Consider the following 16,662-nt stretch of genomic DNA (forward strand, 5'->3'; position numbering starts at 1 on the left):
TCATGTTAGTGAGGAGCAAGGTCACTCTGCAAAGGCGAAGAGTCCCCATGTAACATATTTCATCTCTTCAAAAATGGTACCCTTTTATTGCTCAGAATTGTGACCCAGCGAAGATTGTGTTGGTGGTTTTATTTTTGGAGTATCAATTAGTCAATCAATCAGTTTGTAGTTATCGAGCATCTGCCCGGCACGTAGGGCACGCTCATCAAATTTGCAAATGACACAGATCAGGGTGGATGGTAAATACTCAGATGACAGAGCGTTCAAAAAGATTTTGACAGCCCAGCGCGATGGGCTGGATGGAACAGGATGAACTGTAAGGTGGATAAATATAAAGCCCTGTCCTTGGCTCCAGAAAACTAGCAGCCGACGGACAGGGGACAGGGCGGGACGCCGTGCCTCAGCAGTGAAGTGTGGGAAAGACAGTATTTTTGCCAACAGTCAGCTCTACCTAATGTATCCCTTTGGGCTGAAGGATGTCATTGCCAAAAATCTCGCAGGCCATTTTGGATTAGATTAAGGCCATAATCCTGTTTTAATTTGGCAAGTCAGACCACATGTAGAGATTTGAGTATTTCTGGAGCCACATTTTAAGAGGAGAGAGACCCCAAACCATGCCATATGGAGAACATTGCAGAAACTAAACACATATGTCCCGAAGACACGGGAGAAGGACAGCTCTCTTTGCACCTGCACAGACTCTGTCATGGAAAAGGCATACGGATTGTTGGGTGAGATCTCAGTGGTTAGAGCTGGGGCTTATGCATTGAAGTTACAAGGTGGCATCTTTCCGTTCATCTAGCACAGTTCAAAGACGAAAGGGTTCCCCAAACCCGCAGAAGCAGAATACTGGAGCGATGGAACCTCCGGGTCCTCATTTTGGGGTAACAGCACTGCAGAGGGCCAGTCTGAGAAGCCTTGCTTTGCTGTTGATACATACGGGCTCCTTGAGAGAAAGGATCATGATTTCATTCTCTTGGGCTAACTTACAGGGCCAATGTGGGTACAGGGGTGACCTCATTGAGTTAAATGTAAATTGGGAGGATACAGGTGACAGGAAAATTATAAAACGATTTCCCAGGCGAGGAAGCCAGAGCAGGTACTCCAGGAGGGTTTTCCCTGCCCATCAGCAGTTCCTCTTGGTGCTGGAGGCCAGCAGGCATAGAAGAGCAACAGAGATTTGACCTTGCAGTGGCACCTGTGATTGTGGACAGTGACTGTAATACAGGTGGACTCGGTTGCATTTTTTTCCCCTTGGTAGTTTCTCAGATATCTACTGTATGACTTTCTGGAATTGTGAATTACACTCACATAAGAATGGCCAGGAATTGTACTTAAAAAAAAAATCTAATACACTCTTGTGCTCAAGGAATGTGTACGGCCTATCACAGGGATACAAACTGGACCGGCAAGGTTAAACTAAACTGTGAAACCCCGAGAGAATGAAGGAGTGAGAATTTCCTGCTCCCCTGTATCTTTATTTCCAGCGTGATTTTGGATTTCTTATGCAGGCTTTTCTGCAGCTGCTACTGATTCTACCACTTTATTCCTTCCAGCCACACCAAGGAATGTCGGTGAACTGCCCTAATTCTCACAGGGGCGGAGAATGAGATAGGTGGGAAAGGGCTTTCGCAAAGGGCTTTCTTTTCACAAATCAGGGATTCTATCGCATAGATTTCTCTTCCCCTAAATAACTGGCGAGGGGGTCATCGGAATGAGCTATTGCAAAAAGCCACCTTCGCCTTCTCGGTTCTCCTGGGATGGGCCCCTGAACCAGAATTGCAAAGTCGTTCAGAGAATATTGGCATGTAACACACAGCACGGAGCACCAAAGAAGAGGTCATCCTACTTACAGCAAGGCGCTCGGTAGGGGAAGGAACGGTGGCCCAGAGTGTCTTGGGATCATCCTTAATCATTTCTTAAGCACCAGGGAAGTGAAAACCTCCCCCTGGGATTCACTGCATGTGACACCGAATCCTTCCACTAAGCAAATATGTGATGAGTCGATAAAAAAGAAAAGAAGAAAAAAAAGGGAAGAAGAAGGTCCTGAACTCTTGACTGCAGATATAATACAGTGAACACAGAAAATCAAAAGCATGCTTTCTATCTGCCTCCAAATAAAGGTGCACTTAAACTTGTAAAAGACAACATTTCTATTTGAATGATATGACAGAACCGTCACAGGAGTGTTACCTGCCATAAAGCAAGCCGGAGAATTATTGCGTTTATTAGACCAGTGACACTGAGCTTTCGCCATACATTTCTAACTTCTGTCCCTCTACAGAGACAATTTTCTTTTCTTAAATAAACTGTCATGCTAGTGTTAATATATGGCCGGCGCGCTCATGCTCTGAGAATACTGCTGATATAAAACATGTATATGTTAGATTGGTAATAGTATCTTTAGTGTAGCTGACTAGAACAAATGGGTTTCCCTCATGGCTGTGCTAATGTGATAAAGGAAAATTGGCTGTTCATCAGCTTTTGGCTGGGCAGAGACAGTGGAGAGGGAACCACATTCTTTTTTATGCATTAATACCATCGAGAACTTTCCACGAGTGATATTTCATGTGCCCCGCGTGTTGCTCAAAGATGTTGTAAAACATGAGATAATGCTACAAATAACAAAGTAGAAAAGCTGGTATCTTTTATAATGATAACAGTCAAACACCAAATGACAGTAACAGGCTGTAAAAAATGGGATGCAAAAAAATTAAATAAATAAAAAGACAGTCCTTCTCCCGCAGCGGAGAGGTATACATCCAGACCCACAGGAGTTGGCGTGTGAGTGTGTCTAGGTCTTTATGTTAAAGCTTGTGTTACAATGAAGTAAAAGGCAACATGGGGAAAGAGGGTTTAAGAAACAACCTGGTGTAAACGAAAGAGGCTGATAGAATGGAGAAAAGCCAGAGTAGAAAACTTTCTATAAATTAATATTACCAAGTCATTATTTTGTTAACGTTCAGATTTTTTGTTTGTTTTGTTTTGGAGAAAGAGGTTTGTTCAAAAGGTTCTTAAGGCAGTCATGTGATTTAAAGATACTGGAGAATTTCTTGTTTTCATCAGTTTTTGTGGGGTCATTTTAATAGACTAGCATTTGAATGCTATGATTTGATATATTTTCTTATGAAAATGTCAGCCTCTGAACATTTCAACTGCAAGACATTACATTTCTCTTTCTCTTTCTCGACCCATCCACCTCACCAGCTTTTGTTTGCCAAGTCAGCCCCTGGACTAATTAGAGTGTCAGTGATTCCTTTTACATTTAACTTAAAAGCACTTAAACAGGACTATTTGTAGAGACTAAAGTTGAGGTCAAAACAGCCTATCAGTTTATTTGGAAGGATGCAATCATTGAGGATTTTCTAGAGCTATCATCTGTGAAGTAATCTGTATGAAACTTTGCATTGCTCCTCAGGGATCACTTTACACAAACAAACATTTCATAAGGTTGAGTGGTGTGAATCAAGGGATCACTGGGCTAGAACCCCTGGAACAAACCTGCTGGCCACCTGTTTTTATAAAGTTTTACTGGGAGACATTGTGCTCAGTCATTGATGTGTGGTCTATGGCTGGATTCCTATTACAACCACAGAATTGAACAGTTGTGACCTGGATTGTTTGAGCCACAAAATCATTTGTTTGCAAATAAAAGAAAATTACTTTCTGGCTGTTTACAGAGGAAGTTTGCTAATGCCTGTGTAGAGAGTTATAAGGTTGCTAAAATAATTAGCCTAAAAAAAGATTGGCAAATTTATTTTTATTCTATATTGGGAGAGTACAGCTGAGAATTATTAACACCTGAGAAAGTCAATGTTTATATGAAGCATTTTGCATTAGCAACTTAAATTGAATCATATCTTTGTCATATATCTATTTTTAGAATGTCTGGTTGTGACCATTTCTCACTTTTGTATTCATTTTTGTTTATTTTTAAATATGGCTATGCCACATTTAACCTAGTAATTAAAGAAACCACATATCTTCAAAAATTTATGAAAGCATGGCCGTCAGAGCTCTTAAATATATGGGACAAACAATTGTGTGAGCCTGTGAATACACTGGTAGGTACATCACAGTCGAAAACCACAATATGTAGACATACATCATTGAGCCATTCAAATAAATTTTTGTCCTACCAACTGAAGAAAATTGAGAAATAGAAAATTAACTTGAGAAAGACTACTGAAATGTAGTTATCACAAAATTAAAGGATACGCCATTGAACTAATGACGGTGATAATTTCTTGCAGGTGCATCAGACAAAAATCAGTTTCTTCATCAATGGTTTGGAGGAGGACAGCACAGCTTTTGATGTGCAAACTCTAAGTGGTTCAATTATAGATTTTGCCTCTGGTGCTACGAGGATAGGACAGAGTTTAAATGGTAAGATTCTGCCTTCAGAAAATTATTTATTCGATTGTATTGTTACTGTGTCAAAAATAATATTTAAAAAATTTTAATACGTATACCTAGAAATATGGTTGTAAATATAATTTTTCCAAAATGAAATTATGATACAAAGGCTTTCTTTGAGGCCTCTAAAAATAAATACTTCCCCTCTATATATCTATAGACAACTTTTTATATTCACATGCCTTCTCATCCTATATAATAAAGAGGTAATATGCAAATTGACCATCACTCCAACACACAAGATGACCACCCCCATGTGGACACAAGATGGCTGGCAGGGGAGGGCAGTTGGGAGGGACCAGGCTTGCAGGGGAGGGCAGTTAGGGGTGACCGGGCTGGCAAAGGAGGGCAGTTGGGGGCAACTAGACCTGCAGGGTAGGCAGTTGGAGGTGACCAGGCTGGCAAGGGAGGGCAGTTAGGGGCAATCAGGCTGGAAAGGGAGGGCAGTTAAGGGTGACTGGGCCAGCAGGGGAGGGCAGTTGGGGGTGACTGGGCCAGCAATGAAGGTCAGTTCGGGGTGACCAGGCCGGCAGGGGAGGGCAGTTAGGGGTAATCAGGCCGGTAGGGGAGCAGTTAGGCATCAATCAGGCTGGCAGGGGAGTGGTTAAGGGGTGATCAGGCAGGCAGGCAGGCTAGCGGTTGGGAGCCAGCAGTCCTGGATTGTGAGAGGGATGTCCCAGATTGGAGAGGGTGCAGGCTGGGCTGAGGGACACCCCCCCCCCACATGAATTTTGTGCACCTGGCCTCTAGTTTAAAATAACTGCAGCGTGTATGATTGTATAGCTATAACAAAAACTTTTTATACTTGTTTCTACTAATGAGCATGTTATTTATAATATTTTGATATTGGCAGTTATTTGATAGAAAACACGGTGTATCTGTATTTATATCTATTGATCTCATATGCACATACAATCACAATGATATGTACACATATACATGCACACACATTTGAGCAGTTGTCTGATAGTGGAGTTCCTTAAGACTTTATACTTTTGGTGTTATTGTACTTGAGTTCAAATCCCATCTCCCCACTTACTAGCCATGTGACCTGGGTCACCTTTTTAATGTCTCAAATTTAAAATGATGTAGTTATTCCAAATTTAAAATGATGATGATGACGATAATGATATTACAGTTTCATTTGAGGATCACATGAGGTATATCATGAAAAGCATGACTATTTTTCGAGCATTTGGCATATAGTAGTTGTTCAATATTTATTGAATAAATGAATAACTATAACTGGGCCTTGTATATACGAAACCATATTGAGAGTTAATGCTATTGTTAATATTATATTTGTTTTGCTAACGTAAGTCCATAGAAGTTAGGTTGAAGTATATGGTCATTTTATATTTTAATGCATATTAGACAGATTGCCCTAATGCATAACAACAGGCTACTTCCTGTTGCCCATATTTTAAAATATGGGCAAGTACTTTCTTCCTTAAACACTAGCTGACCTTACAAATTATTCGTGTTTTTTTTACCTTTGCCATTTCTCTCATTGAAAAATATTCCCGGATGTCTCTTTAAATTATTTGGCCATTAGTAAGTTTGAGTAGCTTTCCACGTGTCTTTCTCGTTTGCATTTCGTTTGTTGTGTGTTTGTATTCATACTCTGGAATTTCTTACTTACTTGTAAAAGCTCATACATGTTAAGAATGTTATGCTCTGCATGTCTTTTTTCCAGTTTTTAGGTAGCCCGATACATTTGCATTATAGACAATTAAAAATATTTAAAAATTTTAAGAAAGGCGTAAACATGGATGCAACATAACACATAAATATGAAGGAGCCAGTTTGATGAATTTTTCATCTGTATCAGTAATTAGTATATTGAAGAATTTTATAAAGTACTCTGCATTCAGAATTTCTTAATAACACATTAAATCTTAGGAGCCTTGTTTCAATATTTAATCCCCATTAGTACTTCTGAAAGTGTTTTATTGCTCAAGTATTGCTCAAAGCATTCAATAGCCCCATAAATTTGTCTGTGATGCATGCCGGGGTTGAAATGAGTTGCTCATACTTCAGGGTCCTAACTGTGGGAGCCATGTTTCAGAAGGGTGGTGCGGAGCCAGTGTGCTAGTCACTTCCAAACTGTGTGAAAGTAAATTTAACTTCTGATTAGAAAATGTAACATTGGAAAAGAGTTTATTTCAAATGTTACTTTGTTCTTCTTATGGCTTTCTCCTTAAGTTCCAGGCATCACAGAACTGAAGGAGAAAAGAACATTTAAAAATAAATTTTCTCCTTATTCCATCAATTTATAGGTACAGTTATACCTACTGTATCTTTTCTCTAATTAGAGATGGCACATAGCTGGCTCATTACTTCTGCCTAATGAGCCAGGCCTACGCCACCTCTCTAATCAGAAAGGAGGTGGGTGCAGAATGTTCCCCTGGACTTACTATAAGTCATTTTCTTTCTCCCACTCCCTCCTTTCCTTTAAATAAAAATGTGAAGTCACTGCCCTCCATACTCTTGTCCATGCCCAAGACGGTTTCATTCAGGGGAGGTCAGTGTGGCTGCGAGCTGCATTAGAGGTGCTACTGTACAGGCCAGGCCGGCTGTCTGTGCTTCGGGGAAGGTGCGGACAAACACTGGGGTCTCCACGGAGGGCCTGGAGGAGACCATGGGCCAGGCTTCCGTGTTTCCCCATGTCTGCACCCGGTCTTCACAAGTGTGTTGGCTGCTACAGACTTTTTTTTTCAAGTCTCATCACTACCTGGCATAACTTTCTAGAAAAATATGTTGCCAGTGACAGTCCCTGTTACTGCTGGCCTTGTCTTTCCACAGAGCCTTGTATACATATTCATGGAATATGTAGACATATACTGTGTGTCTACATGTAAGGTACACACACATATATGTATACTAATACATACATAAACCATAGTGCATGCATACATGCATAATATGATAATGCATACATAATAATGTATATGAAATACATGCATATAATACCAACGGGAAAATCTTACTTGGTCAGGCAGGTTTTTAAATACACAAATAGAACACCTTAGACCATATCAAGCAACATGTGTCAATTCATTTGGAGAGCGTTTTCTTCCAGCTCTCGCGAGAGCAGCCTTGGACCATCTGGTGAGCTAGGCTGACTCTGCATCTCTTATTCATCAGGATGCCCTCGCTCTGCCCCAGTTTCCTCCCCGGAACCACAAGGAGCTGCAGCACCGAGCGCTCCCACATTCTCTATTATTAAGACAAATTAAAAAAGGGAATAATTAAGAAACAAACACATTTGAGGAAGTGCTCGTTTGGTGAATTGGTCTTTGGTCTAATTTTAATACTTGAAAAACCCCACTTAATTATTGATTTGGCATTATTCATTACATCCCATCCCATCTTGTGTCCTCATGATTCAAACTCTAGCTAGAATTTTGCCATTTTTAAGTTTTTCTCATTAACAACATAACGGAAACCATAGAGGTGGTAGTTATTTCACTTTTTTTCTCTTCCCAGTTTCTTGGACTTACCTGTTGGTAAATCTTAAATAAATATTTGCTAAATGAATTAATGAAATGTTATGTGGTTTAAGGTTGATATCTACCTCCACCTTGGAAGGTTACCTAATCGAATGCAGCTCTGACTTGGAACCTGGTGTCTTAGAAGAACTGTTACAAGGTGGTGGCATTTTGAGACTATGATAGGATGCCACTGACATGTGAATAATTCAAACTCATGAGTAGGAGGTTTCTAGTTTATCCTCATTCATTGGGGGTTTCCTAGACCAGGTGTCAATCTACGTTGGGAGGGGACCCGAGCTGGTGCTCTGGAGCTTGGAGATCACTCAGGTGGGGTGAGAGAGTGGGCAGTCTCCTTGCCACTGCAGATGCTCTGAAAATTGCACTTGGGAGCAGATGACAATCAGATTTAGGGCTGATGAGCTGATCGATTTACAGGTTTATAAACTGGAGAGAAGTTTGACTTGGGGAGGGGACTTCTGGGGAGAGGTCACAAGTTGGGCCAGGAGATAGATTGGCCCAAGTATCCACTTTGCCTGAGTCTTATAATGTCTATGGAGATAACTATGAATGTTAATGTTATTCACGTGGGATTAGCACAATATACACATTGATCTCTTAAGTGTTTGAAAAGACTGTGATACGTACATGATTAAAAGTTGTTTTGCTTTAAAGGAATGTCACTTGAATATTTGTCAGCCACTGCTTGATAACATCAGACTTCTCATACTATGTACATGATTGTATTTTGTAGGTTTAGAGCAGTTTGTTGGAAGAATGCAAGATTTTCGATTATACCAAGTGGCACTCACAAACAGGTAAGCAGACATGGTGTGGTAAAGCTCCAGAAATCTCTCTCTATATATATGTATATAAAAGCCTAAGTGACCAGCCAACTGGCCGGTAGCTGTAATGCTCAATGACTTCCAGGGGGCAGACGCTCAATGCACAGGCACAGGATTTGTGCACTGGTGGAGTCCCTCAGCCTGGCCTGTGGGGATGGGACTGAAACCAGCTCTCCAACATCCCCCAACGGGTCCTAGATTGCGAGGGGGCACATGCCAGACGAGGGACCCCATCGGTGCACGAATCCATGCACCGGGCCTCTAGTATAAACATAAATGCTGAATTCACTTAAGTAAGCATAGCACGAAGATTAATGTTAGGGTGGAGGAGGGCATAGAGGGGATAAATGGTGATGGAAAAAAAATAAAAAATACATTTCTGAAGAGCAGTCTTACAGTAATTTGGCGGGAATAAAGTTTGTCCTGGGGACAAAGATGTCATTGAATAGTCACTTCTGGTCCCACTTAAAACCTGATATCAGCTGGAAGATGTCATTGAGATTGAACGAAGTGACTTCATGCGATCTAGTGAATGGAATAGCTGCCTGCCTCCGGCACTCCCCCACCAGTGTTGAGAGAAGGAGTCTGTCTCTCCTTAGACCTGGTTGCTGGCATTGGCCTACCTCAAATGTAGGAACGGTGTCATGTGGAAGAATGCCCACACACAGAGTGACGAATTCCGTTCTAAAACAGGTATTCTGCCCTTAATGGAAAAGTTAAGTCTGTCTGCCTGGAATTGGCTTTCTTCTTGGGCTCTTGGCAGCTGCCATATGAACTGAAGCCATCGAAGCGTTTTAGGTGCCAGGGTTGGTACCGATGAGTCACAGGAAGCCGTTGACAAATGGTCTTGGCCGGAGGCCCTTCCCCTGAAACAGCAGCAGATGAAGTGATGCTGTTTTCTTACTTCCCGCGGATGAGCTGGAGACGCATCTATAACTCATTACTTTCAATATATCATTGGTCACTCAGTGGTCAGTTTAACAACCTAAGTGAATATTACCTTTCTTTTTATTACAAGTAGGCACTGTAAAATATTATGCGATTCAAAGAAACATCTTGCAAATAGGCACCATAAAATATTATGCTATTTTAAAACATATCTTGCTAATCAGACAAGGGATTGTGCATGCTTCATGATAGAAAATGCTAGTCCTTAAGAATCTAATGTTTTGTTTTTGTTTTTTTAAAATAAAATTAGCATGTTTCATTTTATGAGAATGAGTATGTTTATGGGGCCAGGAATTAATTTGGTTTTATGTTCTGTGTAAAAAAAATACAAAAGCTAAATAGATACTAATGAAAACATCAACATACTGGTATTCGTTTGTAACATCCCTTAGAACAGTGGTCACCAACCTTTCGGCCCTCACGGACCACCAGGGGTCCACGGACCACCAGTTGGCGACTGCTGCCTTAGACTATCTATGGCTGTTGAGCTATTTGTCCTCACCGTCTGCCTCTTGACCTCACAGAGAGATTGGGGTCATCTCTGCTGGAGCTCTGCCCACCTTGCACGTCCAGCCCCACTGCCGCTGCCCAGGCAGCCACCCGCGGGTCCATCCCCTGCGCGAGCGGTTCTGCATTCCCAACGATGTGGAGGACACGACCAGGGACAGGGTGTCCCGGCTGCATCCTGAGGCCCACCCTCTCTCCTTTGTCAACGATGACGACGTTGAGACTTCCTGGGTCTCACGTGTGTTTACGAACATCACCCAGCTCAATGAAGGAGTGACTATTTCAATAGATTTGGAAAATGGACAGTATCAGGTAACTTGAAGCAATTTGGTGTGTATTCATTGCCTTTGGGTATTGCAATAAATGACCACTAATTTAATGGCTTGACACAACAGACATTTATTCTCTCAGAGCTCTGAAGATCAGAAGGAGGAAATCATTCCTCTGGGTAAGGGTGGGTCCTTCCCGCCTCTCCCAGCTCCTGGCAGCTCCTGGCAGCTCCTGGCAGCTCCTGGTGTCACTTGGTTTACATCCGCATCACTCCAGGCCCTGCCACCAGGTTCCAGGGTCGTTGTCTTGTTGCTGACTGTCAGTTCTCCCTCCTCTTTCTCTTTTGAGGACCACCCTGCATCCAGAAGGATCTCCTATTGAGACTCCTAACTTAATTACATCTTCAAAGGCCCTCTTTTCAAATAAGGTCACATTCACAGCCACCAGGAGTTAGAATTTGAACATCTATTTAGGGGCAGAATTCAACGTACCACAAGGTAAAACCTGAATTAGGCCATTGAACATTACCTCAGTAAAGAAGTATATTATAATTTATGAAGTGAAAATACCTAAAAGTAGATATGCAGGGCATGAATTTTTAGAGATTGTTATAAAAAATCCTATGAAATAGTGAAACATTCATTTTGTTAAGTAACCAAATTAATGAAAACAGGTGCTTACTTTAAATAACTACTTAAGAAGAACATATAGCAATTATTTCATGGAAGTAATGTTTTTTTTCATGTCTTTATAGCAAACTTCATATTGATTTCCACTTAAATTTGTAAAATCCTTGAGAAGAAGCACAGCTATGTAATGATAGGTTGTGTTGCTTTTACTGCAGGGCTGTGGCATTTCTGAATGTCTATGAGTACTTATAGTTATTATGAGGAAGTAAACATTATATTTGAATGCACTAGTTCCATTGTTTGATTTATACCGATGGGTTAAAACTTAAAACAACAATGGTAATAATTGACTTACTCATTTCCAGGTGTTTTATATCATCGTTCAGTTCTTAAGTCCACAACCAACAGCAATAAGGATTCAGAGGAAGAAGGAAGACAGCCTAGATTGGGAAGATTGGCAATATTTTGCTAGAAATTGCAGTGTTTTCGGGATGAAAAACAATGGAAATTTGGAAAATTCAGATTCGGTCAACTGTCTTCAGCTTTCAGAGTATGAATATTTTTGAAACCATTGTCTGGGAAGGCATTTAGGAGTTAATTCTCATAGACTATGGAATAGTAATAGCCTACAGGTAAACTTAAGTCACTAGGCTAGTAGAGTCTTTCTCTTACCACCATCTCTTGAGGCAAATTGGTCTAGGATTCCTTCCTGCGTTGGATTTTAAATTATGTTTAAATTTACTTGTAAAGATGTTAGAGTATTTCTTGCTTCCAGTCTCATCTGTGCTTTATAATCTGACTTTCAGATTGCTTAGCAAGTTATCTGTATCAATAGAATTTTTATGATGTCCTCAAAGAAATGTTTTACTATGTTTTTCTATGATGATCCTATATGCACATGAAATCTGTGGACTATTTTTCCCAGAATGAAGAATTTGAGCTGTTACGGAATATGGTGTTCTGATTTGTTTTGTCAAAAATATGAATAACTTCTCATGATTGCAAATATCTTTCCTCAACAGTTTTACTCCATATTCCCGTGGCAATGTCACATTTAGTCTCCTAGCACCTGGACCAAATCACCGTCCTGGATACAATGACTTCTATAACACCCAGTCTCTTCAAGAGTTTGTAAAAGCCACCCAAGTCAGACTTCATTTTCATGGACAGTACTATACAACCGCGCCTCCCGCCAGCCTCAGACACAGACACTATGCGGTCAGTGAAGTCACCATCACTGGCAGGTAGGCTTTCCCAGCAGTGAGCTTTTGACGATGAATTTTGCTTTCCAGATTGTTGTCAGACTTATTTAAAACTATGGTAGTTAAGATTTTAGAGCAAGCCACATTCCCAGCTTCAGGTATTAAAATGCTTTCCTACTCGATAAGATTTTTGTGGGAGGTTTGTATGTGAGTCTTTTCTGTCTAAAAGATCACATTTCTATAGAATCACTTTTCAAAATATTGGGTTTAGAAGTTATGATAACCTGGATCTGACTAAAAAATAATAACTTGTCAAATATTTTGATTGGTGTGTTCTGGATTGTAAGTTTCAAGTGTTCTAGAAATGAAACAGAAGGAGTTTGATTTTGAGTTATAATGGTGCTACCAGTTAGTTTGTAAGTACTGGGCTTGGTCTCCCTGGGTTCACAATTCATAACTTTATGAAGAATATTTGTTTTCCTTTAAAGGAATAATCTAATATGCCTTAAGTAATTTATAATTGTCTAACCATTATTGAAAAGTAGACTCACAATGTTTAAATAAATGGATGAAGAGCTCCCCGGCAGCGTACTCTCTAGTCTGGAAATGGTAAACATATAGACTACATTCAGAATTGGGTTGTGCTGGAAGGACATTGTACCCTGTAAAGAAAGTACATCTTTCAAACCAACGCAGAATACCAGTCTATAAGCTTTATTTGTTAAGTAACAGCATGATTTAAAAAAATACTATTAAATAATCAATTTTTGGAAAGATAAACAAAAATAAAGTTTGTTAACTTCTACCTGCAGTTTATTCTAAACCTGCTAGTCTTAACTATAAGTTTTGAATAGTTTTATTAAATGTCTTCTCTCTGGGCAAGTTTGCCACGTGGTGTTTATAGGTGTACAACCCAGGTAGGCTTGAAAATTACCTTCACCATCACTGTGGTTTGGATATTCATGAAACTTCCTTCAATACTTCATGATTAATTTAAAACTTTCCATGAGCCCTGGCCAGCGTGGCCCAGTTGTCCAGTGAACGATGTCCAGTGTACCAAAAGGCTACTCTTTCCAATCCTGGTTAGGGCACATGCTCCACCCCTCTTCCCATTAGTGGACATGTAGGAGGCAACCTTCTGCTCTCACATTGATGTGTGTGTCTCTCTCTCTTTCTCTTCCTCCCTCCCTCCCTCCCTCCCTCCCTCCCTCCCTCCCATTCTCTCTCTCCCCACTGTTCTTTAAAAATTAATGAAAATAAATTTTTTAAAAATACAAGTTTCCATGAATATCCACATGACTAAAGAGAGGTTGGTTTTTGTGTTGACACTCTCACCTCCTTGTTGGATTCACACAGTGGGTATATACCCAGGTCCTTAGACATATAGCAGTTGAGCTGCTGTTTCCTGGTAGCTGTCTGATGGATGCTCCTGTTCGCAGGTGTCAGTGTCACGGTCACGCCGACAGCTGTGACACGACGAGCCAGCCCTATCGGTGCCTCTGCTCCCAGGAAAGCTTCACCAGGGGACTTCATGTGAGTGCTGTTTCATGCGTGGAAACCCCCAAAGGGGAGGGGGACCTTGAGAAATAGCGAATATAAATTCTTCAAACTTACTAGTACTTTTGGCCTGTCTTCTGGGTATGAATAAAAATATGTGATAAGAATCTAAAAATGTCAATTATTTTAGAAAAAAATTAAAGAAAAAAAATAAAAACCCTCAATAACCCTCAATAATGTTGAAAATTTCTTTTTAAAAAATAAACCCAGAGGGTTTTCTTAATTTTTCTTGTTTCATCAGCATTATCCTAATTCATAAAACAACTGAAAAAAACGTGTCTAGGTTTCTCAAAAAATTAAAAATAGAACTACCATATGACTCAGCAAATTCAGTTCTGGATATTTATCTGAAGACGGACAAAACACTGTTTTGAAAAGATAAGTGCACCCCTGTGTCTATTGCAGCATTATTTGCAATAGCCAAGATATGGACATGACCTAAGTGTCCTTTGGTAGATGAATGAATAAAGCAGTGGTTGCCATTTGTGACAACATGGATAGACCTAGAGGGTATTTTGCTAAAGGAAATAAATCAGAGAGAGAGAGACAGATATTATATGATTTCACTTCTATTTGAAATCTAAAAAACAAGATAAATGAGAAAACCTAACAGAAACAAACTCATAGATACAGAGAATAAATTGATGGTTGCCAGATTGGAAGGGAGTTGGGAGGAATGGGTAAAAAAGAAGGGATTAAAAGTACAAATTGCCAGTTATAAAAATAGTCATGGTATGAAGTAATAAGCATAGGGAGTATCAGTAAAATAGTAATAACTATGCATCGTGTCAATGAGTACTAGATTTATTGGGATGATCACTTCCTAAGTTATATGGCTAAATAATATTGTATGCTAACTGTAATTTAAAATGAAATTTAAAACTGGCTCTTTGATAAGGTACTTTGTTTTCTGCGCTTCTCCTGTTTTATTTTGACTTGTTAGTTCCCACCCACCTCCAAACATCACTCTCCTCTCTCTCCCTCTTGGTGCCCCATCCATGTTTCCTCTTTTCTCTCTCTTGAACTTCTCACATTGAAGTGATTAATATTTTATGATTCTTGGGTGATTTCATGCTTCCCCTTAAAAATAGAGCCGTTAAATGAATCCCAACTCGGGATTGGTTACAGAAGGCACGTTGGGACTTTCACACTTGGTCTCAGGTGGTGACTGTTAGATTATGAACTAGTGCAATAATTAACCATAATTTAGGTGGGGAATACATTTTGATGCTTCTTATTTAGACATAAAGTGCCTTTTGAAAACAAAAAGTTGACTTTTTTTGTTATTTTCCTGTTTGACACTTTTTGATAATTTATGAATTTAGCCATAAATATAAAAGCAACAAATAGCTTCCACTTTAGCAAAATTTGGCAAATGCAGCTGAAGGGAAAAAGTCAATAGACTGTTACGTTGAGTGATTTCTCAGTCCTATATTTTCAACAAGGTGTTGAAAATGAAAAATGATTTTATAAAACATTCATAAGCATGGCATTCTCTTTTTGTTATCATTCAAAGTATTTTCATACATGTGGGACTCAATGTATCTGAAAAAGTTGTCTTGCAATAGTTTGAAAATATACTTACTCAAGTGCTTTACACATTGTCCTTCCTTTTAAAATAATGTTTTAAGATAAGCCATTCATTTCCTATTGGAACCAATGTTCTTTTTAAAGATCTGGACATAATCCAAAAAGAATGTCTTCAATTTCACAGTATTATGCTAACCATTAATAATATTACTCAATAAACAGGGCTTTTGTGAATTACATTACAGCCATTTGGCAAACGGATGAACACGTAAGCCTTGAGAATATGCCAGTTCTCGGCAATTGTCAGGCCTGTGAGAAAGTGATTTTAGCAGGAGTGAAAATGAATGAAGTTGGGAGAAAGAGGAATTCAGGAGCAAGTTCATGTACGGAGCCATTCTAGGGAATTTTCTGTATGAAGCATTCTTCAGTTGTTCCTAAAGGTTATGTCACAAATCGGTGGTCCACGGGGTTTTTTGTTTTAATTTTGAAGACGAGTTCTCTGGTACATTGGCTTCTAAATCTCTCCACTCTACCTTCCTAGCTCTTTTTTAGATCGTTTCCTAACTGGTTGTGCCAGTAGCTTTATTGCAGTACAGTACCTCTGGTCCACCTGCTCAGAAAGTCCATCAGCACTTCCCAAAAGCTTGTGTGAAGTTCATAGATACAGACCACAGCCTGGGAAGTGGAAGCTTGGGTGTGTGTCGTATATGTCAACTAACATGGTTGTGTAGCTACAATAGGCCTTTTCTATTTTTTTGTTTTTTGGTTAATCCTCACCCAAGGATTTTTTTCCATTTATTTTCAGAGAGAGTGGAAGGGAAAGGGAGAGAGAGAGAGAAACATCGATGTGAGAAAGGACACACATTGACTGGTTGCCTCCCACATGCATCCCAACCAGGGCTGGATTCAAGCCGGAAACTCAGGTGTGTGCCCCTGACCGGTATCAAACCCAGGACCCTTCAGTCCATGGGCTGATACGCTATCCAGTGAGCAAACTGGCTGAGGCTATGCCTACTCTTTTCACTAATACTTTATTGATCTGTTCTAAGAGTTCCAGTGTTGATAGACTCTAGCTTTAAGAAAAGTGTTACATGCCCTAACTGGTTTGGCTCAGTGGCTAGAACGTCGGCCTGTGGACTCAAGGGTCCCAGGTTCGATTCTGGTCAAGGGCATGTACCTTGGTTGCGGGCACATACCCAGTAGGGAGTGTGCAGGAGGCAGCTGATCAATGTTTCTCTGTCATTGAAGTTTCTAACTCTCTATCCCT

The 16,662-nt window shown here is 40.1% G+C and overlaps 1 protein-coding gene across 1 annotated transcript in view; it reads left to right on the forward strand.

Annotated features, from left to right (window-relative positions):
• USH2A (usherin) overlaps nt 1-16,662 on the forward strand; it is a 396,481-nt gene that overhangs the window by 26,954 nt on the left and 352,865 nt on the right. The window contains exons 3-8 of the mRNA XM_036354768.1: nt 4,254-4,386; nt 8,662-8,725; nt 10,225-10,519; nt 11,472-11,656; nt 12,129-12,350; nt 13,748-13,841. Coding sequence (XP_036210661.1) covers nt 4,254-4,386; nt 8,662-8,725; nt 10,225-10,519; nt 11,472-11,656; nt 12,129-12,350; nt 13,748-13,841 — 993 coding nt within the window. The remainder of the gene's footprint in view (nt 1-4,253; nt 4,387-8,661; nt 8,726-10,224; nt 10,520-11,471; nt 11,657-12,128; nt 12,351-13,747; nt 13,842-16,662) is intronic.

Source organism: Myotis myotis, unplaced genomic scaffold (assembly GCF_014108235.1).
Source record: "Myotis myotis isolate mMyoMyo1 unplaced genomic scaffold, mMyoMyo1.p scaffold_m19_p_21, whole genome shotgun sequence".
NCBI lineage: Eukaryota > Metazoa > Chordata > Mammalia > Chiroptera > Vespertilionidae > Myotis > Myotis myotis.